Source organism: Diaphorina citri, unplaced genomic scaffold, assembly GCF_000475195.1.
Source record: "Diaphorina citri unplaced genomic scaffold, Diaci psyllid genome assembly version 1.1 scaffold5, whole genome shotgun sequence".
Taxonomy (NCBI): Eukaryota; Metazoa; Arthropoda; class Insecta; order Hemiptera; family Psyllidae; genus Diaphorina; species Diaphorina citri.
In genome coordinates this window covers 242344-266644 of record NW_007377444.1, presented here as the reverse complement: position 1 = coordinate 266644, position 24301 = coordinate 242344, and the positions used below count along the sequence as shown (strand labels likewise).

Below are 24301 nucleotides of genomic sequence, written 5' to 3'. Positions count from 1 at the left end.
CATATTGAGGTCCATTATTTAATCCAATACGACACGGCCTAATATTTTACGGAAAATAGTACCTATTCCCAGTTTCCCAGCTCATTTATTTTCGTGGATTTGGTAATGATAACATTAAGTAGCAATTTTAAAACCCATACTCTACAGAAGTCCATATTGAGGTCCATTATTTAATCAAAAAAACTATATCAACGGTGCTAACTAACCCCCAATATAAAGCTTTTTAACATAATTATAAATTTTGGCACGGTAAAAATACAACAGAAATATACAGAAATTGCATGCCATTGTGTCCAAAATTTCGAGATACATGAATTAAGCTGCCCGCATTGTTAATGTATTCTCTGTGAAAATATCAAGTGAACTCAAGACAATTTCGACTTTTCTGTTAAGAGTCAAAACTTTAAGGTCCATGCTCCATCTGTTTGGAAGCGTGAAAATCTTTGGAAAAGTTCTGAATCAGCTTATCATCGTTTGTACATTTGTTAGGCAGAATCGTCTGCAAGGTGTGAATATTGAGACACTTGGTCTCCTCACGGCAAGTCTCCTCTGTATTATTATTGTGTATTGGACTACTGGGGGCCAAACACTCGTTGCTTAGCAACCGAATGTCTCCCTCTGATGATGCACTGGAAGATTCATCCTCAGAGTGGGAACACGAGGATGTGGCCCGAGACGAGGTTTCCTCCCCTGAGGAGATCATAGCCTCCCCTGCAGAATCCTTGGGTACAACCCCCCCTATATCCATACCTAGGAGTTCATCGTCTTCTTCCATGGCATGCTTCACTTTGTCCTCTTCCTCTCCATAGCCTAGGATATCAGACGGCTGCAGATCCAGAGAGAATGTGCTCTTATCGTAGAAAGCATCATCACAAGCCTCCTTGGAGTCGAGATTCATATCAAATGTGTCAAAGTCTCCCTCTGCCAAGCTGTTGTCTGCACTGCGGGACATTTCCACCTCCCAGATGTTCTCCTTGTCTACAGAATGATCTACTGGGACTGAGACCGATCGGACACGTTCCCTATCCACAGGGGCGGAGGGAGAGGGGCGAGGGGACTTGGTCGGTCGCTTAGGTGATTGCCCCACACTACGGAAACTATTGGTACGTCGCAGATACTTGGAGACAATGTCAGGGGCATCTTCTAACTCGACCACCCATGATACAGAGTCACTCTTCTCTACAACACCCAGGACTTTGGGTGAGGTGGGAGGCGATTGAGATTCTTCTGAACTGAAAAACGAAAGACAATACATAGTGTTAGGGTCTTAAAAATTGTGTAAAAGGGTCAAAGAGGTTCCCATCAGCTGTTGGTTAACTTTAATCTTTACCCGTTAGGTTAAACAGTAGTTAAGTGACTATGGTACCTACTGATTGATTATTTATTAATCACGAAAATTTCTAAAGTGCCAAACTAATCGGAGTTCGTATTTGATTTTCTATAGAATCCACTGAGCGTTCTCAGTTCTTACCTCTTTTTCCTTTCTGACATATCAGCCATTCTCTTGCCATGATTACACGTGGGCAGTTTCTTTGGAGCTAAAAAGGGAAGAAAGAAATTTTTTATCATCAATAATCAATACTCTATGTTATCGTGAATTTATCTTAATATTTTCTCCATGCATTCTCTTCCTGTCTCAAGAGTCTCTTCAACTCTTTTTGGATTTTCAAACCGCAGACTCGACTGAAAATGTGGAAACTTTGCAACAAACCATGGAAACCAAATCAAGAACTACTGAAATCTTCAAAGGTTCACTTACTGCTATGGGCCAATACGTTGAGGGCTTCTGACTTCTGCTTGAGTGCCCACTGCAGTTCTTCATTCTGACAGACGCGCTACCCTCCAAACTAACAAGAGCTATGCTGATAATAATAGATTTATTTTTACCATCTCCAGGTGCAATAGCGGAAGAGTACAACGCTTTCTTCTACACTCTAGTATCTCAGGATACCATGGAAATGAGTTACTCTAGGAAGAGACAACGGTTCCTCATCAATCAGGGCTACAGTTATAAAGTCATCACCAAACTAGCTGGGATGGAAGAGGTAAGTCTAATGTGTTCTGTTCTGGCTACCCTTATCTATTCATAGTCCTCTACTACAATATTTGAGGAACGCTCAGTTTTTACATGGTTTTATTCCATGGTTCTTTCCGTTTCAAGTTTCCTTTCCTTTTTTTTTGGTCCAAGTTTTCCTCTTTGTTGTGGATGACTTTATAACTTTTTGTCTAAAAGAGACTTTTTTTCGCTGAATTCCTCCTCAGGAGCGTGGTATGCACTACAGTACTCGGGACGAGCAAGGGCAGCTCCTACAACAGGTGTTGGCAGCCAGTGAAACTGACGCAGATGAAGAGCGCGTAGCGGGGGAAGTGGGAGGTGTCAGTGGCGGCTTCAAGAGGTCGGGGGGCACCATGGCCTCGCTGTCAGGGGCGGATGATGCTGTCTACCACGAGTCCCGGTTTAGCAACGTGAAACATCCCCTGTTCAAGAAGTTCAGAGGTTGAACAGGGCGTGTTTTTCTTGTGATAGAATCTGACACGATTGCCTCTTTCTAAAGACCATTGTCTTGTGTTGATCAAGTACCTAAGAGCCCATTCCCATTTGTCGGGAGTTTCAACCAATTTTTTTCCGAATGTCCTGTAGGCAATGTACTTACTTTAGTGGGAACACTCTCATTAGCTGCACATGACACAATTTATTTCCGAACGACAAGTGGGAACGGGCTCTAAGGAGTGATCCTTAAGGACTTAGAGATGTGCAGGTGTACTCTTACGACACTAAACCGTAAGGTCCAGTATAGCAGTTTTCTTAGCTTTTTGAAGTTTCCCCGCCCTTTGAAATTACCCTAAATCTTTGGATTCGCTTCTCCCTTTTTGTCCACTTCTGAAAATTATACTTCCCTCTGCTTGCGATTTGGCCTTTGTCAAGTTTGTATGAAAATCTATGTGCTTTCTCTCCTAATAGGTAGGTGCCTACTTGTTCCATTTTGAATTTTTGGAGTTCTCTATCCCTTCTCTCTTCTCTTAAGCTGTGTCGACTGAAACCGTACACTGCCTCGACCACATAGATTCACTTCGTCGATCGAAGGCGTCGACTTTGTGTGGACACACCTTTACGTATCTCTCCCTTTGGCATCTTTTCCACCAAAATTAACACAAAATCCCTGCCACTTACTGTTCAATCTCGCTCTTTCTCTCCAGCTGAATGGTGAGATCTTCAATGCGTGTCTGTTGCGCGGCTACTTTGGTCCGGATGCTGGGCAGATCCTCAACATCCTGAGCGAGGAATGCATTCTGCAAGCGCAGCTCTGAGATGTCCTTGTTCCTGAGATCCAGAACGTGGTGGAGAGATTCGACCTCGTGCGTGAGCTTTGAGTCGGGGTTCTGAAAGAGAGGTTCATATTTCAGAGGTTAATAGTTCAAACCACTTCACTTGACCAATTTGAATTCCAGTCCCATCCCATCAATATAAATGGGATATATTAATAAATAATATTCTATTCTAATTCCAATTTGAACGTGCGTCACGACTAGACAAGAAAACTTGTGAAACTTGGCGGAATGGTGAGATCTTCAATGCGTGTCTGTTGCGCGGCTACTTTGGTCCGGATGCTGGGCAGATCCTCAACATCCTGAGCGAGGAATGCGTTCTGCAAGCGTAGCTCTGAGATGTCCTTGTTCCTGAGATCCAGAACGTGGTGGAGAGATTCGACCTCGTGAGTGAGCTTTGAGTCGGGGTTCTGAAAGAGAGGTTCATATTTCAGAGGTTAATGGAGAGTTTAAGAGGTTCTGTCCTCTTGAAAATGGATCGATCCAAAGAAGAAGCAGCCAAACACCTACAGACAGAGGTTCATACAGCGTTTGAGAGGTTCTGTTCTCTTGAAAATGGATTGATCCCAAAGAAGTAGCAATCAGACACTTACAGGCTTTCGCCTCAAAGGGTAAATACCTATTCCTCTCACTAGTGGATTCCGTTTTCTGTACGTGTTACAAAATTTGCTTTTTTTCCTCTTGAAAATGGATTGATCCCAAAGAAGTAGCAATCAGACACTTACAGGCTTTCGCCTCAAAGGGTAAATACCTATTCCTCTCACTATAGTGGATTCCGTTTTCTGTACGTGTTACAAAATTTGTTTTTCTTCTGTCTGTCATCAGGTCATCACTGTGACTATTTTGTCAACCTTAAGTTGAACATTTAACATGAAATTTGAATTTAACTTAGCTTTCTACTGAGCGCCCCCAGAAACTTTCCACCAACATACCTTGCTATTCATTTCTGCCTTGGTAAGCGCATTGTATTGCAAGCTAAGCGTTTCCTTCTCACTCTCCAGTTGGGATATTCTCGTTTTCATCTCGCCCACAGTTCTATTATACTCCTCCATCAGTTTGGACAGGCGGCTTTCGCTTTCTTTCTCGGTGGAGGCGAGCTTCTTCTTCATGTCCATCTTTAGAGCTTCATACTCCTCTAGATGTTTGCGCTCCAGATCCAGAATCTCCTCTCGTCGCTGCGTCTGGATTTGCTCAGTCTGGAAATAGGAAAGACATCGTTTTACGGCAAGCCACATTTTACGGCTAGCCACTCACTATCAGGTAGACCTGACTGGCGAACCTTTTCAGCCGTAACTGTCAGGTCTACCTGATAGTGTGTGTGTGTGTGTGTGTGTGTGTGTGTGTGTGTGTGTGTGTGTGTGTGTGTGTGTGTGTGTGTGTGTGTGTGTGTGTGTGTGTGTGTGTGTGTGTGTGTGTGTGTGTGTGTGTGTGTGTGTGTGTGTGTGTGTGTGTGTGTGTGTGTGTGTGTGTGTGTGTGTGTGTGTGTGTGTGTGTGTGTGTGTGTGTGTGTGTGTGTGTGTGTGTGTGTGTGTGTGTGTGTGTGTGTGTGTGTGTGTGTGTGTGTGTGTGTGTGTGTGTGTGTGTGTGTGTGTGTGTGCTCATCAGGTATCAGGCGGACCTGATCAGGTGGACCTGGTCAGGTCTACCTGATAGTGAGTGGCTGGCCTAACGGTTCATTATTGCACCTGAAATTTTATTCCAAATGGCCGAAATGTGTTGGGAATCATTGAGGAAGAAGTCAAATGTAAATTGCTCAAATCTGAAGGGAATTTAGATAAAAGAAAGAAGTAAAAGAATTTTAATTATGCCAAGCATGAATGCTGGTCGTTCCCTGATACACTTCGCTAAATTTCATGACTCGACTTGGGAATCCAAGTACATCATCATGCAGGCTGTGCTAACCACTGCACTAAGTGTACCACCGAGGTTGGTTTGACAAGTTGAAACATATTAAGGAGCGCGGTAGCGCTCCGCCCCGCCAAGTCAAGAAAGTTTGACCGCTATTAGTATCTTCTGAGTAACTTATATCGCCGGCCTTATCCGCAAACCTTGTTACTCTGGTAAGTAAAAAACTATAAATGATTCTAGTAGGATCTCACCTCTTGTTGTAGTTTGTTTTGTAGACTAGATTTTTCCTCCTCGTGAGAGCGAGACACTGAAAAGAAACCATGAAACACGTTTTTCAGAAAGCGAACCATTTTGAAAATGTCACACAATTTGGACGATAAAAGAAACTTCATAAGAAAAAAAGTAAGAATGTAATGGTAAAAACAATATAAAAACTACAATAAGATAAAAGTAAAAATCATAAATAACTGATTTCCAATTAGATTCTTCGAGAAAAATTAAATTTGGATTTTGATCGAGAAGTAAAGTGGATGGCCAACATGGCTATTATAAATTTAAATTTTTGACACCGACAGGTCATGTAGAATCCCAATAAAAACTGATAATATCACCTCGCCAGTGTGTTCACGTTTTTTGAACAGACATCTTTTTTTCCTGCCCTGAAATTAGCCCAAAGCCCAATTATGAATTGACGGGGTTCAGTTTTTTTATTAGTACATTAAGTACAGACCCCTATATTCCTGGGGCTGTGGATGTGGGATATACGCCACAATGTGTTTCGAATTTTTTATCTATCAAGTTGTGTCCACACATGGTCGACCCTGTGGATCGATGGTCGATCGACAGTGACTGAAACCGTACACTGCCTCGACAACATAGATTCACCTCTTCACCTTGTCGATCGACGGGGTCGACTATATGTCTATAGGAATAGGAGTATACTCACATTGCAGAACTTCCTGCTCATGCCTAGCTTCCAGAGAATGCACAGTGTCCTCATGTGTCCTCCTCAGCTCAGTAATATCTTCCTGGAATTTCTGAGTCTGTGCGGTGAGGTCCTCTTGAAGTTCTTTGTAAGCGGCTTCGGCTTGAGCTGATGAAAACAAAAAAGATATTAGGTAAGGTCAACAATAAACCAAGTTAGCTTGGAAGGTAGCGCGTCTGCCGTAAACACAAGGTCGCGGTTTCGATTTTATCCTAAACAGATAAGGTTTGTATTCGGAACGGCGGGCTTTCTGCTATCCTCTCTATCTTCTCTTTTTGATTTCGGGACGATCAGACCGTAGTAGTTACAGTGTCCTCGTGTCCTCTATCGCTCTATGAAACCTCTAAAAAAGGAACTCTTTTTTCTTCAGTTCACTGGACTACTAGTTTTAACATGAAGAAAACTACAAGGATCCACACTGATTCCACAGGGCAGGGTACCAAAATATCTGAATAAAACTCACCAAGGTTTTCCTTGCTCTGCATCCATTCCCGTCGCATTCTCTCGATCTCAGACTTGAGGGCTGGATTGGAAAACGCGTCCAACTGGAAATAGCAAATGGAAACGTTCTCAATATAAACCATCTGTTGGCCGACCCGGTAGAAAATACCTCAGGTAAAGTGGACAATATCGGCTTACGAAAACAAAAAACTTAGGTAGGTAGGTAGGTATTATTGAACTTCTTGTTAGCTTTGCAAAGAATCGAAAAATCTGCTGTTTACTACTGTGAATAGGTGACTTTTCATTGAGAGAAAAACTGAAGGAATGTTTGTAAATACACGGTACAATTGTAGGGGGAGTAACAGATTGTGGAGGCAGTTGTAAAGGGAAGAACAAAGATTGAGTGGGGGAGTGACTTTTGGTGGAAGCGGGGAGGTAATTTTCAAGTGTTGAAGGGGGGAGATTGTGAGACAGCGATGAGTCATACTTTAATGGGAATTTCCCAGTCTCTCCCCTTCTTCCCCCTTTCTCCCTCCCTCACCCTCTGCCTTCCGTCTTCAAATATTGATTTCTACATTCCTTAGCATCCTGTGTACCTAGGTATGTATATTGTGTAGGTATAGTTGAGTTGCAGCCTATTCATCTCTTGTGCAAACATTTTATGCTGCGGAGGCCATTTTGGTGGAATGTACGTGTTATGTAAACGAAGACATTTTCACCATCCTTTGAGCAAGGACGAAAGGTAAATTTAAGTTCCCTTTAAGACCCTCAATTCCTTAAATTCCTTTCCAGTTTGAAGTGGAAATTTCGACATTCGCGATAGTTTCCTTCATGTAGGTACTCCGGCTTTATCTGCAAAGGCATGGTACTTATTTCCTAGTAGCCAAATCAAAAACAATAGCCATAGGTAATATTTACATAATTACCTAGGTACGTTTTATTAACACTATTTTTTTGGCCTCTGCTCATGTCCAGAAACTCAAAATGGCTGTCGAAAAACTGGCAAAATCTTTTCTGCCTACAGAAATTACCGGTGTCAGGTATGCAAATTACCGGTAAATTGGACTTACATTGACGCTGAGGTACTGCACCAGGACACCCAAAGCATCCACTGCAGTCACCGCATGCCGCAAACGGGGTGCCAAATCCACCTCGGGGGTCGGATTGGGAACTCCTCCACTAGGTGGCGCGGTAGTGCGGGTTTCCACTGTACTGGTTGTGGTTCGAACCCGGGTCTGCACATTGTTGTTAGTTTCGGTTTTAACCCTTTGAGTCGTGGGCGGGCCCAATCGGTTGTGATCTGAAACAGAAAGGAAAGTGCCTTTGAGTGAGGGTGTCCATTGATCTTGATTAGGGTGGTTAATGATTTTTCGAGTGCTCATCCTCTGGTAGTTGAAACAGTGAAACGCGTCCACAGGAAGCTAAAAGTTTGAGCTATAAAACAATTCAATGATCAGAAATAGCTCGTTGATTCTTATCACGGGTATCACAAGTGTAGATATGTGAAATAGATATCTACCAATTGATACCTATGTATGTATGTAATTCTTAATTACCTACATTTCTACCTACGGTATTTCAGCAGAACTCTAAGCGAAGATATTACAATAAGAGTACATTTCAGACTTTTTATTGCAGTTCGCTCACCTTCGTGGGCGATTAAAAAAGAACACCTGTTTCTGTTACTAATAGCAATCCCCCACACACAGATCACAGCAACGAAACACTCCAGTATAATGATTATGAATACCTATGGATGAATACCCATTTTCTGAATACCTATTTATGACATAATGACAGCAATAATAATAGTAGATAATAAAAAGAATAGTTATCGAGTTGAACGCTCGGATGTTTTGGTATGAGGTGCGTGTGCCAAACATTTGCCCTATATGGAGACAGGATGTACTTATCTTCGACTCAAGTACTTTATGGTAGGGTTCAAGTCGTACCTTCAAGTACTTTATGGAAGGGAGAGACTAGCAGAATGGTAATGAGAGCGATTATGGTACCGCAGAATATCTGAACAATATTCTCCGGATGGGTCTTTGGACAGGCCCTGGTTTAGAGATTGGAGAAGACAGACAAGACAGTTGTCCCCCCTTTCAACAAGGATGGAGGTATTCGAGGTATAGGTATAAAGAAAAATCCTATGAGGACGGTGACGAAGTATTAGCCTATTACCTTTGTCTTTTGGACTAGAGTGAGTTATGAAAAAGAACAGATCCTAAAATATGGAAAACACGACCGGCCGGTCGACTATGTGGACACACCTTTAGAGTTTGAATGTGAGTCGCATAGGTACGTAAATGCGGACCTGATATCTCTCGAGGAAATGTCCTCAAGAATGAGATATAAATGAGCAATGAGCATCCTTAGACTAGAAGGTGCCAACTTTATACAGGGCTCGTCACTGTAAAGTTTTTACAGGACTAGCTATACTATTTGTTTTTCCCTTTACAGTTAGTTCTCGTTGGGTCCATCATGACGGATTCGTGAGTAATAAAAAACACATTATCGGTATCCTAGGCTATCCCTGTGTGTTATTTGTGTAAGTCATTCTTTGCTCATCGCTCGCGCATTGAACTATTTCTTTGCATGTTTACTTTCAAAGTCAAATTAGCAATCCCTGTGTGTTATTTGTGTAAGTCATTCTTTGCTCATCGCTCGCGCATTGAACTATTTCTTTGCATGTTTACTTTCAAAGTCAAATTACCAATTGACTTTTGTTTCAAGTGTCCATTTCGCCGGGAATGCCTCGTGAGTTCAAACCACTTCACTTGACCAATTTGAATTCCAGTCCCATCCCATCAATATAAATGGGATATATTAATAAATAATATTCTATTCTATTCTAATTCCAATTTGAACGTGCGTCACGACTAGACAAGAAAACTTGGCTTTGGAAATGGAAATTAGAAAAAACGAGTAGGTGTGTTTGTTTTGTATCATTGTTCATTAGAATTAGACACTTGAAATTTGACAATGATGGATGATTTTGGCCGATGGCCCCCAGGTCAAGTTGGGTTAGTCTTGGGAACACGCGAAATCACTACCAACTTACACAAATTATAACTTAACGTGTGTTCAAACATAGTCGACCGGCCGTCGATCGACGAGGCAGTGTGGACGGTTCAGTTGACAGCGATTGACGTCGATCGATTGTGTGGGGACAAAGCTGCATATCAACAGTAAAGGGAGAGATGGTAACTAGTAACGTTATCTACTTTACTTACTAAGCAAGTAGGTAATAAGTGAAGTTACCCCCCTCCCTTAATGTCTATAAGACTAGGCATAGGTCATAGGCAAGAACTTACGTTAATCTCGTATTAAAATCAGGTTGACAATTTCTCCTCAACAGGTTATCGACTTGAGGAACATGTTGAAACGTCAGGAAGTTGAGACCTGACTACTTCATATCTCATTAATCTCGACAAATTTGGTACCTACAAGACATGTCAATAGTAACAGTGGACTTTAAAATAAGATTCAGTTTACTCATTGGACTTTTAAACAAGATTGTATCAGATATTACGTAGGTACCTAATTGCACATCTAATTAATTATTATGCAGTGTTTTACTGAGCACACAGCACACCTGCCCAGTAGGTACCTCTACACACTGAGACAAGTATTAAATTACCAATAATAACTTCAGGTATGCATTGAATTTTGATTGAAATTGCCTTGCACTTCCCCAATTAAAAGTAAACGAATTAGATAAGTTAGGTACCTATGTGTAATATAGGTACCTACTCGTATTGCTATTTTACCAGTGGAATAGGTAGTGGTTTTCCTTTACAGCTAAGACTGTAATGAGTTAAAAGCTGTGCGAAATCAGACCACTTTTTCTGTCTACATCCATACGTAAGGAGGACCTAACAAACCAGTAGGTAAGAAAATGAATTATGGTGTAAAAATTTCACACCATACTCAGGTAAACCTTACTATTTATTTATCCGGTAGGTACCTTACAAAATGCCAACTGTGTAGGTTTATAAATATTAATTTAGCCATTCCATAATCCACACAAAGCCATTCCATAATCCACACAAAGCAGTGGATATAATTGAATTATCTAACCCCGACTGATTCCGATTTAATTGCTCCTTGTAATGTCTACTTCATACTTTAAACAAGAAATAAGCATAGGTACATTAATTTTAAACTAACGAGAAATAAGCATACAAAATACTTTCTTTCCAAGTCATGTGAAAGTTCTATTTCGTCTCAGCTCAAGCATTAAATTCTCTGTTAGCACTGTGCTAGTACAAACAAGGCATAACTGTTAGCACTGTACCTACTAGTACAAACAAGGTATAACTTGAGTGGCAAGAAGACTAGAGTAGCTTTTTTGCTATTTGCTACTACAATGTAAGAAGTAGGTAGGTAGCCTAAGTACTACTGTTATGTAGGGAAACCTAACCCTCTACGATATGAGGTAGGAAAACCTATAACTATTCGGTGAGTGTTGAGGTAGGACGTTATAGCATCTTCTAACCTCAGTGCAAGTGAAAGGAAACTGTACGAGTAGATATCCTCCTACCTACCACAGTATAAAATATTATGATGGAAAAATGTGAGTATGTGAGTACCTACCTATTTGGGGAATAATAAATAATATGGTGTCTATAATATATTTTTAATATCAGCAGACTTTCACGTATATTCGTACAATACAGGTACGAGAATATGAATGCATGTATTGCATGTCTTAAATGGATGTTCTTATTTCAAGCTGGCCAGGGAAACGAACCAGCCACCTCTGGGTTTTACTCGTGTTAACTCTGTACCTACAATACCTACTCTACATCTTCTTCTTTTTCTTCGGCGATTTTCGTCAGTCTCTCAATCAGCCCTAACTAGGGTGATTGCTTTGGGCGGACATTTGCTCTTGGCTACAAATTTTACGAGTGGATAACCTTCGCACTCAACCTTTGCTACTCCTTTCGCAAGGGAACCTACAATACCTACTCTATACGTACATCTCCCTAATGTCTAATCCAGATCTGAACAAACAGTTTGATTGTTCCAGCGAGAGGAATTCCCTACAATTATTTTTTCAATAAAAAATATGAACAGTCAAATTTTACGACTTCCGCCCTAGTACAATTCTTGCATGTGGCATGCGTCCCAGAACCTAATGAATATGGACTTATGGAATGTTATTCCAGGCATTGGGATTTTATTGTTTCTACAAGTGTTCCCGGTTCCCATTTTCAATTGGGGATCAATTTATGATATTTTTGTATGATTTATGCGTTGTATGGTGTCTTGCTACTCTACATCTTCTTCTTTTTCTTCGGCGATTTTCGTCAGTCTCTCAATCAGCCCTAACTAGGGTGATTGCTTTGGGCGGACATTTGCTCTTGGCTACAAATTTTACGAGTGGATAACCTTCGCACTCAACCTTTGCTACTCCTTTCGCAAGGGAACCTACAATACCTACTCTATACGTACATCTCCCTAATGTCTAATCCAGATCTGAACAAACAGTTTGATTGTTCCAGCGAGAGGAATTCCCTACAATTATTTTTTCAATAAAAAATATGAACAGTCAAATTTTACGACTTCCGCCCTAGTACAATTCTTGCATGTGGCATGCGTCCCAGAACCTAATGAATATGGACTTATGGAATGTTATTCCAGGCATTGGGATTTTATTGTTTCTACAAGTGTTCCCGGTTCCCATTTTCAATTGGGGATCAATTTATGATATTTTTGTATGATTTATGCGTTGTATGGTGTCTTGCACACATTTTTTTCTTCAAAATTAGGTGTGCGTGTTATTTCCAATTCTTTTGTTTTAGAAAATATTTACAAATAACGTGAGGGTGTTCTGTCATCTGTGAATAATTTATGAGCGCTGGAGAAATTTTCGGAGCCTTCGTCTCCCCGAATACCATACGGTGTTGAAACCATCTTGGTGTGAAGCTGGAACACATTGGTGTTCTTGATGGCACATCCACTAAAAATAATCAACTTGCTATCCCTTTCCCCCTCTCCTCCTTCTCTCTTTCATCCTATATTTTATCTTGGAAATTTTTATACTTTGGCACATCCACTAACAAATTTAGCTTCTTCTTTCTTGCACATCTAAGGTCTAGGTTCTAGAGATCTAAACTAGTTGAGTACAGGATATTTATGAATTTGCAAAGGTTCTATTGTGAACCTACCAAATGATGTTATCACCAAGATAAAGATTGAATTTGCTTACCATCATCGCAATCTTCAAATATGACAATCACCGTAGTCTTCATGATATTGACAGTGTCATTGCTCTTTTATGAACTTTAAATCATTCTACGTAAAGTGGAAGCAATTACGATCATTTCCTTAAAATCACAGAACCTCTAAATTAGAATTCATTTTAGAAAAACTTTGAAGCGAAAATGACTTTTCTATCGAAAGGATTTTGATTTTTTTTTTTAATTTAATTTTATAGATTTTAATAAAAAATTAAAATCTTTTAAAAAAAAATAAATAAATAAAATAATAAGTAACAACTTACGTCCCTTGGTTATTAAATTTATATTATGAGTTATTGGTTTTTTGGTTATTTTTATTTATTTTTTTTGTCCTAGCTCTAAAGAGTCTCTGGTCTGATAACCACACTGATAATAGCTGACTTTATCACTGATAACTGATAAAGTCCATGATAAGGAAGTTCAAAACCGGATGATATGATAACAAGAGACCAAAGTAAGTCATGTTTACAAATTATTCCGTAATCAGATTTCACTCTCTACCAATCACATGCTATCTAATGACCAAAGCAACCAATTGCGGAACGGAACCACAGTTTGTCTCAACTTCGCGATTAATTCGATCGAATTCGAGTAATACTCCGGAGGTATAAAAAACCACAAGTGAATTGTCTGGTATCATTGAAGCGAGGAGTCTAGGAATTAGGAAGGCCTGATGATTGATTCATGAGGACAGGAGGGGATGCTATTCGGACATACTATGGGAGGGGACATACTATGAGAGGGGGGTAATGAATTAAATGCTAATTGTTTTGGACGCAGTGAGAGTTATGGAACTCGGCCAGAACTCACATGATTAGCTTACGATCATGTTGGCTACATATACCTACCATGATATAATATTTAAAATATTATAGGTAATTACTTCATCGATTGATTTATTTTGTTCTCATTTTATCGCAAGACATGAACAGTATTAGCCTACAAATCAGTGATAAAATCAATTTAGGTACCTACCTTACAAATCATTAAAATTTGAAGGCGAAGATTTTCTCGTGCAAATATTGCATCTCCACTAAAAAATCAAGCACGCTTGACCGCGGAGACAATTTAGAGAGAGCACAAATCTCACGTTTGCGTCACACAAAATGTTGAAACGCAGAATAAATGCATCGCACATGTTACACATATTTTTATTTCTACGGTTACATAACAATAAATAAGCAAACTGTTTTTCCAAAATTAATGGTCAAATTTGTCACTTAAAAAATAATCATAATTACATAATTATTATGTAAATAAACTCATAAAGATACTTAAACATAGCCCTACCTATGTAGCTATGTACTTACTTTTACCAAGATGTGCAATTATTAGATACGACTTTGTCTCTCTTGGACTTGGACCTAAGGAAACGATGATGTTTAGTGCAAATTATTGTTGCTAAATCAGTCTTACCCACATATTTTTCGACGCTATTAATTTTGTAATTGTCTCTCTCAAAAGTTTCCGCCATCTTACTTAACTGGTCCTAAATGATCCCGCGAACTTTATTCTCGGTACGCCACTCGTTAATCTGTAATAACTGTAAATGTAACATCTCCTTATGGCAACCTAAGATACACTTACATGCGTGAGATTTCTACAGTAACTCGCAATAGGTAATGAAAGAGAGGAGTTGGCTACTGACACTAAAACCGATTCACGCGATAATCGACCATTAGAGACGAAGAAAGTAAGTTGCTACCTACACAGTTTCGTTCATCCTATTAACCTTTCCAGAGACTCTTGCGATTGCAATTTGTTAATCGCTCGAGGCGACTACTGTAGTGTCTGTAGTCTAACTACTGTAGGTAACTTCCATCTAGTATAGACCTAATGGAAACGACTTCCATCTGGTCTGATGAGTACAGAGAGATTGTGTGCAATTTATTACTGTCACTATTTAGATTATTAGGATCCCTAAGTGACTATAATAGAGTGGATGACCTATAGGTACAGAGTGTTCAATTAGTGTGCTACTCGAAATCAACGGGTAAAATCCGTTTTTAACATCTGAAGTTCTCTATTTTCTAATAATATTTGGTCCGCATCGATAAACAAAATTCATCCAAAAAGAAAGAAATAAAATCACTAGTTTCGATAGTAACATACGAGCACATAGGTACCTAGGTATTTTTGTGAATACCTAATACTTTGGATTTTTCAAGATATTAGTGGAGATGTCATTTCTCCCTGCACTTGTATTAGTGGAGATGTCATTTCTCCCTGCGCTCGTATTAGTGGAGATGTCAGTTTTACCTTCATGTCTTTCTCAAAGGATCAGCAGAAGAGAATCAAATTCTTAATAATTGAACTTTTAACATTAAAATTTACCTGTGTAGAGGTAAGCAGTTTGTATCATCACTTTCAGTAGGTCAACGAGTTCTTCACATTTTTGACGAGATTTCCCAGAATTAATTTAAGTAGGTAATTAATTCGAATTCACTATGAAGAATCCTTGTTACACTGAGTACTTCCATTACTTTACACTATTAGTGTAGTAAGTATTTCCAAATTGGTTATATGTTTCACATTACATATATTTCAAAATTTTACGATTACTAGAGGTATACGTATATAATGTATAGGTAAAATGCTATTAGAATTCTGAATATTCTTATAGGTAGAACTGATGATGTACGATTGTAAGTTACAAAAACACATAAAAACTGGTGGAATAATTTACAACGAATGGAACGAAAAAACATCGAAAAAAGTCTATAAAATTGAGCAATAAAAGTCACTACGAATTGGAAATCGATAACCATAAAAATAACGTAGCTATCGCGAGAAACTCAATAAAATTCTCCAAATTTAAATAATGAAATATTCGACAGAAGTTTAACTCATTTTGCAAGTTGGTGATGGTTGTGTAGGTTTAGGTACAAGTTGCTCGAACTCTTCGTGAGGTTAGGTCACTTGTACCATCAGAAATAGCTCGTTGATTCTTATCACGGGTATCACAAGTGTAGATATGTGAAATAGATATCTACCAATTGATACCTATGTATGTATGTAATTCTTAATTACCTACATTTCTACCTACGGTATTTCAGCAGAACTCTAAGCGAAGATATTACAATAAGAGTACATTTCAGACTTTTTATTGCAGTTCGCTCACCTTCGTGGGCGATTAAAAAAGAACACCTGTTTCTGTTACTAATAGCAATCCCCCACACACAGATCACAGCAACGAAACACTCCAGTATAATGATTATGAATACCTATGGATGAATACCCATTTTCTGAATACCTATTTATGACATAATGACAGCAATAATAATAGTAGATAATAAAAAGAATAGTTATCGAGTTGAACGCTCGGATGTTTTGGTATGAGGTGCGTGTGCCAAACATTTGCCCTATATGGAGACAGGATGTACTTATCTTCGACTCAAGTACTTTATGGTAGGGTTCAAGTCGTACCTTCAAGTACTTTATGGAAGGGAGAGACTAGCAGAATGGTAATGAGAGCGATTATGGTACCGCAGAATATCTGAACAATATTCTCCGGATGGGTCTTTGGACAGGCCCTGGTTTAGAGATTGGAGAAGACAGACAAGACAGTTGTCCCCCCTTTCAACAAGGATGGAGGTATTCGAGGTATAGGTATAAAGAAAAATCCTATGAGGACGGTGACGAAGTATTAGCCTATTACCTTTGTCTTTTGGACTAGAGTGAGTTATGAAAAAGAACAGATCCTAAAATATGGAAAACACGACCGGCCGGTCGACTATGTGGACACACCTTTAGAGTTTGAATGTGAGTCGCATAGGTACGTAAATGCGGACCTGATATCTCTCGAGGAAATGTCCTCAAGAATGAGATATAAATGAGCAATGAGCATCCTTAGACTAGAAGGTGCCAACTTTATACAGGGCTCGTCACTGTAAAGTTTTTACAGGACTAGCTATACTATTTGTTTTTCCCTTTACAGTTAGTTCTCGTTGGGTCCATCATGACGGATTCGTGAGTAATAAAAAACACATTATCGGTATCCTAGGCTATCCCTGTGTGTTATTTGTGTAAGTCATTCTTTGCTCATCGCTCGCGCATTGAACTATTTCTTTGCATGTTTACTTTCAAAGTCAAATTACCAATTGACTTTTGTTTCAAGTGTCCATTTCGCCGGGAATGCCTCGTGAGTTCAAACCACTTCACTTGACCAATTTGAATTCCAGTCCCATCCCATCAATATAAATGGGATATATTAATAAATAATATTCTATTCTAATTCCAATTTGAACGTGCGTCACGACTAGACAAGAAAACTTGTGAAACTTGGCGTTGGAAATGGAAATTAGAAAAAACGAGTAGGTGTGTTTGTTTTGTATCATTGTTCATTAGAATTAGACACTTGAAATTTGACAATGATGGATGATTTTGGCCGATGGCCCCCAGGTCAAGTTGGGTTAGTCTTGGGAACACGCGAAATCACTACCAACTTACACAAATTATAACTTAACGTGTGTTCAAACATAGTCGACCGGCCGTCGATCGACGAGGCAGTGTGGACGGTTCAGTTGACAGCGATTGACGTCGATCGATTGTGTGGGGACAAAGCTGCATATCAACAGTAAAGGGAGAGATGGTAACTAGTAACGTTATCTACTTTACTTACTAAGCAAGTAGGTAATAAGTGAAGTTACCCTCCTCCCTTAATGTCTATAAGACTAGGCATAGGTCATAGGCAGGAACTTTACGTTAATCTCGTATTAAAATCAGGTTGACAATTTCTCCTCAACAGGTTATCGACTTGAGGAACATGTTGAAACGTCAGGAAGTTGAGACCTGCCTACTTCATATCTCATTAATCTCGACAAATTTGGTACCTACAAGACATGTCAATAGTAACAGTGGACTTTAAAACAAGATTCAGTTTACTCATTGGACTTTTAAACAAGATTGTATCAGATATTACGTACGTACCTAATTGCACATCTAATTAATTATTATGCAGTGTTTTACTGAGCACACATGCCCAGTAGGTACCTCTACACACTGAGACAAGTATTAAATTACCAATAATACCTTCAGGTATGCATTGAATTTTGATTGAAATTGCCTTGCACTTCCCCAATTAAAAGTAAACGAATTAGATAAGTTAGGTATGTGTAATATAGGTACCTACTCGTATTGCTATTTCACCAGTGGAATAAGTAGTGGTTTTCCTTTACAGTTAAAACTGTAATGTGTTAAAAGCTGTGCGAAATCAGACCACTTTTTCTGTCTACATCCATACGTAAGGAGGAAGTTGAGACCTGACTACTTCATATCTCATTAATCTCGACAAATTTGGTACCTACAAGACATGTCAATAGTAACAGTGGACTTTAAAATAAGATTCAGTTTACTCATTGGACTTTTAAACAAGATTGTATCAGATATTACGTAGGTACCTAATTGCACATCTAATTAATTATTATGCAGTGTTTTACTGAGCACACAGCACACCTGCCCAGTAGGTACCTCTACACACTGAGACAAGTATTAAATTACCAATAATAACTTCAGGTATGCATTGAATTTTGATTGAAATTGCCTTGCACTTCCCCAATTAAAAGTAAACGAATTAGATAAGTTAGGTACCTATGTGTAATATAGGTACCTACTCGTATTGCTATTTTACCAGTGGAATAGGTAGTGGTTTTCCTTTACAGCTAAGACTGTAATGAGTTAAAAGCTGTGCGAAATCAGACCACTTTTTCTGTCTACATCCATACGTAAGGAGGACCTAACAAACCAGTAGGTAAGAAAATGAATTATGGTGTAAAAATTTCACACCATACTCAGGTAAACCTTACTATTTATTTATCCGGTAGGTACCTTACAAAATGCCAACTGTGTAGGTTTATAAATATTAATTTAGCCATTCCATAATCCACACAAAGCCATTCCATAATCCACACAAAGCAGTGGATATAATTGAATTATCTAACCCCGACTGATTCCGATTTAATTGCTCCTTGTAATGTCTACTTCATACTTTAAACAAGAAATAAGCATAGGTACATTAATTTTAAACTAACGAGAAATAAGCATACAAAATACTTTCTTTCCAAGTCATGTGAAAGTTCTATTTCGTCTCAGCTCAAGCATTAAATTCTCTGTTAGCACTGTGCTAGTACAAACAAGGCATAACTGTTAGCACTGTACCTACTAGTACAAACAAGGTATAACTTGAGTGGCAAGAAGACTAGAGTAGCTTTTTTGCTATTTGCCATATATTTCAAAATTTTACGATTACTAGAGGTATACGTATATAATGTATAGGTAAAATGCTATTAGAATTCTGAATATTCTTATAGGCAGTTATAGGTAGAACTGATGATGTACGATTGTAGGTATAAAGACACATAAAAACTGGTGGAATAATTTACAAACGAATGGAACGAAAAAACATCGAAAAAAGTCTATAAAATTGAGCAATAAAAGTCACTACGAATTGGAAATCGATAACGATAAAAAATAACGTAGCTATCGCGAGAAACTCAATAAAATTCTCCAAACTTAAATAATAAAATATTCGACAGAAGTCAATAAATTGAATAAAAAATTGAGTTAATTTTAAATACGAAATATTTCTCGAACATTAGCGGGATGGGCGAGTTAAATGACGAGACCAATTTAGCGGCGATTAGGCGATTAATTTTAACGATAATGCCTTTAGTTTATATCTGTGTTCCTACATCTACAGTCAATGGATATCGGGGGGAAATTTCGACAACATAACGGAGATGCGTGGTACAAAACAAAATGTAAACAAAACTCATATGTAGATGTGATGTTATTTTTAACATGATTTGGCAAGATTTTGTCGCACTATACGATGTATGATAATTGATAATGCAAAAAGTCGCAGGTACGGGCTCAAAAATACAGAAGTACCTACGTTGGTCAAAACAAATTCAAGATGCTGAAGCAAAATGTAAACAAAACTCATATGTAGATGTGATGTTATTTTTAACATGATTTGGCAAGATTTTGTCGCACTATACGATGTATGATAATGCAAAAGTCGCAGGTACGGGCTCAAAAATACAGAAGTACCCACGTTGGTCAAAACAAGAAATTCAAGATGCTGAAGAAAGTTATAATTTTTGATCTCATTCTCTGGGATGAGAATCTTGAGAATTTTTACAAGAATCTTGGAAATTTCGTGGAAAAAGGCTTTCTTGGAAAATGAATATCTTGGGAAAGAGGTAAGGGAAACCGCAGGTCTGCAGGATAAGGTAATCGTTGCCAACTTTGAGCAAGTGGTTTAATTAGCTGAAATAGTGCTTGCCAAATTTGAGCAAGTGGTTTTAAAAGCCGAAAGGGTTGCAAGTTAATTCATCAACAAAAATTTACCTCTCTCCAGATGAGATGAAAATCCAAAATATGACTTCGCCCCTGATCAGAGTGTATGAAGAATAAATAATTAAAGAAGTGTGTCGCTAGGTACCTAAATACACTATATTATCCTATGTGTTGTTATAATAATGCATTGTGATATGCTAATAAATAATGCACATATAATTGCATTAAGAAGGTTAGTAGTGCAAAGTGCAATAGATATGCGTTCTCACTTCATAATGGAACGTGGTTTACCTTTATTAGATTTATGAGAATACCTGTTATGTTGCGTGGTGATATCTCTATTATTTTTTGCATAATTAAATAGACCTACATGTACATAATAAAAGTAACACTATAACTACAACCTTATATCAATGTCTATCAGCCTCTTTCTCATCAAAATAGCTATCAAGCTATCAATGTACTCGATAGTATGATATGTACCTAGTAGCCTATCACCTACAATAGTGAGGGGGTGTTCATTGATAGCTGATAGGTATCCAATTAATAAGCTCATGGGTGTTCAACTATTAGATGTGTTCAATTGTTCTTACCTAATACCCACTCGATAACTTTATTACGTCCAGGATGTCATAATTTTGATATATTAGTATCTAGGTATCTGTAGACTGTAGTCAGTCTACACAGTTAGTAGTATCAATAGAGAGGCCTGAAGCGTTTACCTATCCCCTGACATCCTTGCAGAGGCGAATATAAAGCTGTTTCTAATAGCTCAACGTAAAAGTCAACCCAATCACATTGTCAATGACTGACAATGATGTTAATTAAATGAAATAAATTATTTATAGGGTAGAAATCTGCGAGAACAAGCCCAACCACCTGCACAGCACTTCATCCGCTCCCAAAGCGTCAAATCAACTTGAATCACCCCGGAGGCAGTCATTCTTTCACATAGACAACAATACTCATAAATATAACAAGTTTAGTATCAATAAATCCCTCCCTCGATCTGTCACGAAGCGTGAATTCACCACCCAAGCAAAGCGCGCCCGGGAATAAGGCATTACAAAACATCTTTAATGTCAGCAACAATAACAAATATGATATAGGTAACAATAACAACAGAACAGCGCCGGCCACAGCAGATTCACTCACACCTGCCCACTGCAATATTGCTTGACCCCCTAAGGTAAATTAGAAACATACCTAGTACACACTAGAAACATTTGAACAACTGATTTCCGAAACAACTGTTTCCAATATTGACCAAATTTCTACATAATTATATATACTCGTACAACCTAGTACACACTAAGAGCCAAGAAAAACGTTTCAGAAATAAAAGTGTGGAGAGTAAAAAAAGTTGCTAGATTGTTGCAAAAACACATCTGGATATTCTGGATTGTTGAGATACAATGTTTCTGATGCAATTGTTGCTGGTGTGTACTTGGCATAACACAATGGGAGAGATACATATGGACCACAGTCCACGGTTATTGTTGGACCACGTTTACCACGCGGTTATTTAGACCAAGATGACCAAAATGGAAACGGAACTTGAAATGGTTATGCTTTTGTATATCATGTAGGTAGGGTACTCCTAAAGTTAATTCTGAATATGAAGAATGAGAATTGATTTCTGATAAATTAATATGTAATTCTCTTCGGCGAATCTTTGAGGTTGTTGGCGATTCTTCTTGTTTTTCCTGTTTTTAAATTTGAATCATGCCTTGGCAATGGGAGTCGGTATCCTTCTACCAAGTTATAATTAATGAGGTTTGTTGCCAATTTTTCATTGTCCTACCTCTGTTAGAATGTTAGATATGTTAGGAGATAGCTCTACAAGCTAATGCTTGCCAGTTCCAATCTGGTTTCGTAATGGTCAGATGGTTTTTGCGAAAATTCTGTGAGATGTGTCTGAGAGGATAAGAATTCTAATACAATGACTGCCGAACACTACAAAAAGCTCATTCCTAAAGGGAATGTAGCCAAAAAGAGTACAGGACCTCCACCACAGACATTTTTTTTCCTTTTCTGTCTGTTATTGTTATCATTATGACAGAAACGTGAAAATCATGCCTTGGCAATGGGAGTCGGTATCCCTCTACCAAGTTATAATTAATGAAGTTTGTTGCCAATTTTTCATTGTCCTACCTCTGTTAGATATGTTAGGAGATAGCTCTACAAGCTAGTGTTTCCCAGTTCCAATCTGGTTTCGTAATGGTCGGATGGTTTTTGCAAACATTTTGTGAGATGCGTCTGACTGAGAGGATAAGAATTCGAACACAATAACTGCCGAAAACTACAATAAATCTGATCCCTAAAGCGAATTTAGCTAAAAGCGTACAGGACCTGCATCTCAAACATTTCTTTTCCTTCTCTGTCATTATTGCTATCATATGACAGAAACGTGATGTACAGCTAGTTTTCATCTGATATTAACGATACTCGTACCCATCTACATAATAATGTAGGTACGTCAGATAGGTATCAACCCATTATAATTTTAATCCTCAGATACCGATAACTTTTCAAACTCAAGTACCGTAACAAGACTTTAATAATGGTAATGAGAGAATGCATGTATTAGATATTATCTTTACGTACCTCCTCACCTCTTAGTCTCAAAAATAGTAAAGCTGTGTCCACACTCCACACATAGTCGATGCCCTCGATCGATCGTCGACTGAAACCGTACACTTCCTCGAAAACATAGATCCACCTCTTCACCTCGTCGACTATGTGTGGACACAGCTCTAACATTAGATGATTGGGTAGTATCTTGATTGATAATTGAGTAGTAGACGAACAAATATTTACGAATAAGATAAATTTTTTGTTAATATAGGTAGGTTGTATAAGTTGAAAATATGTGTTTATTACCTGGAATCATGCCTTGGCAATGGGAGTCGGTATCCCTCTACCAAGTTATAATTAATGAAGTTTGTTGCCAATTTTTCATTGTCCTACCTCTGGTAGATATGTTAGGAGATAGCTCTACAAGCTAATGCTTGCCAGTTCCAATCTGGTTTCGTAATGGTCGGATGGTTTTTGCAAACATTTTGTGAGATGCGTCTTGGAGGATAAGAATTCTAATACAATGACTGCCGAACACTACAAAAAAAGCTCATCTCTAAAGCGAATTTAGCTAAAAGCGTACAGGACCTGTATCTCAAACATTTCTTTTCCTTCTCTGTCATTACTGTTATCATTATGACAGAAACGTGATGTACAGCTAGTTTTCATCTGATATTACGATACTCGTACCCATCTACATAATAATGTAGGTACGTCAGATAGGTATTCAACCCATTATAATTTTAATCCTCAGAGAACGATAACTTTTCAAACTCAAGTACCGTAACTAGACTTTAATAATGGTAATGAGAGAATGCATGTATTAGATATCTTTACGTACATACCTCCTCACCCCTTGTTCTCAAAAATAGTAAAGCTGTGTCCACACTCCACACATAGTCGATCGATCGTCGACTAAAACCGTATACTCCCTCGAAAACATAGATCCACCTCTTCACCTCGTCGACCATGTGTGGACACAGCTCTAACATTAGATGATTGGGTAGTATCTTGATTGATGATTGAGTAGTAGACGAACAAATATTTACGAATAAGATAAAATTTTTGTTAATATAGGTAGGTTGTATAAGTTGAAAATATGTGTTTATTACCTGACGGTTGTTTACCTTTCTGCAATTTTCTGTTCAGTCGGAGGGACGACCATCCTTTGGACCGTCGCTGAAAGTTCTGCAAGGATTTGACGTCATCTTCATAGCAGGTGGGTTTCTGGTACACCGAATAACTGCTGTTGTACGCAGACGAAGTATCCAAATTGGGCTTGCTGCTGAAAAATGCCGCTAACTTTCCGAGTTTCCCGACCATTGTATTAGCAGCACTTCATGAGAACTGTTCTAAGAGTTTTGTCATTGAGCTAATTTAATTTAGTATTTTTTTAATTGACGACGGGCTTGGTCTAAATTTTTTAGAGTTATCTACCTACTACATTTATAAGAGTTAAAGGTATTGATAGTTAGTTACGTTCACTTTATAACGTCACGTTAAAGTTTCAAAGTTAGTTCGGGCACTCGTACGTTATGAAGTTTATGACACCTGTCCCGGAATGACCTTCCAAGGT

The 24301-nt window shown here is 38.5% G+C and overlaps 1 protein-coding gene across 1 annotated transcript; it reads right to left on the bottom strand.

The window, feature by feature from the left end:
* Positions 1-88: 88 nt before the first annotated feature.
* LOC113473921 lies at positions 89-24162 on the bottom strand. Its single transcript, XM_026833432.1, has 12 exons — positions 23838-24162; positions 7672-7901; positions 6624-6705; positions 6122-6268; positions 5427-5482; positions 4260-4523; positions 3534-3737; positions 3173-3381; positions 2286-2418; positions 1760-1835; positions 1472-1538; positions 89-1232 (listed from the first exon to the last, which is right to left on the bottom strand). The coding sequence occupies exons 1-12, from the start codon at positions 24046-24048 to the stop codon at positions 404-406; spliced, it is 2508 nt and encodes an 835-aa protein (XP_026689233.1). The 5' UTR covers positions 24049-24162; the 3' UTR covers positions 89-403.
* Positions 24163-24301: the final 139 nt, after the last annotated feature.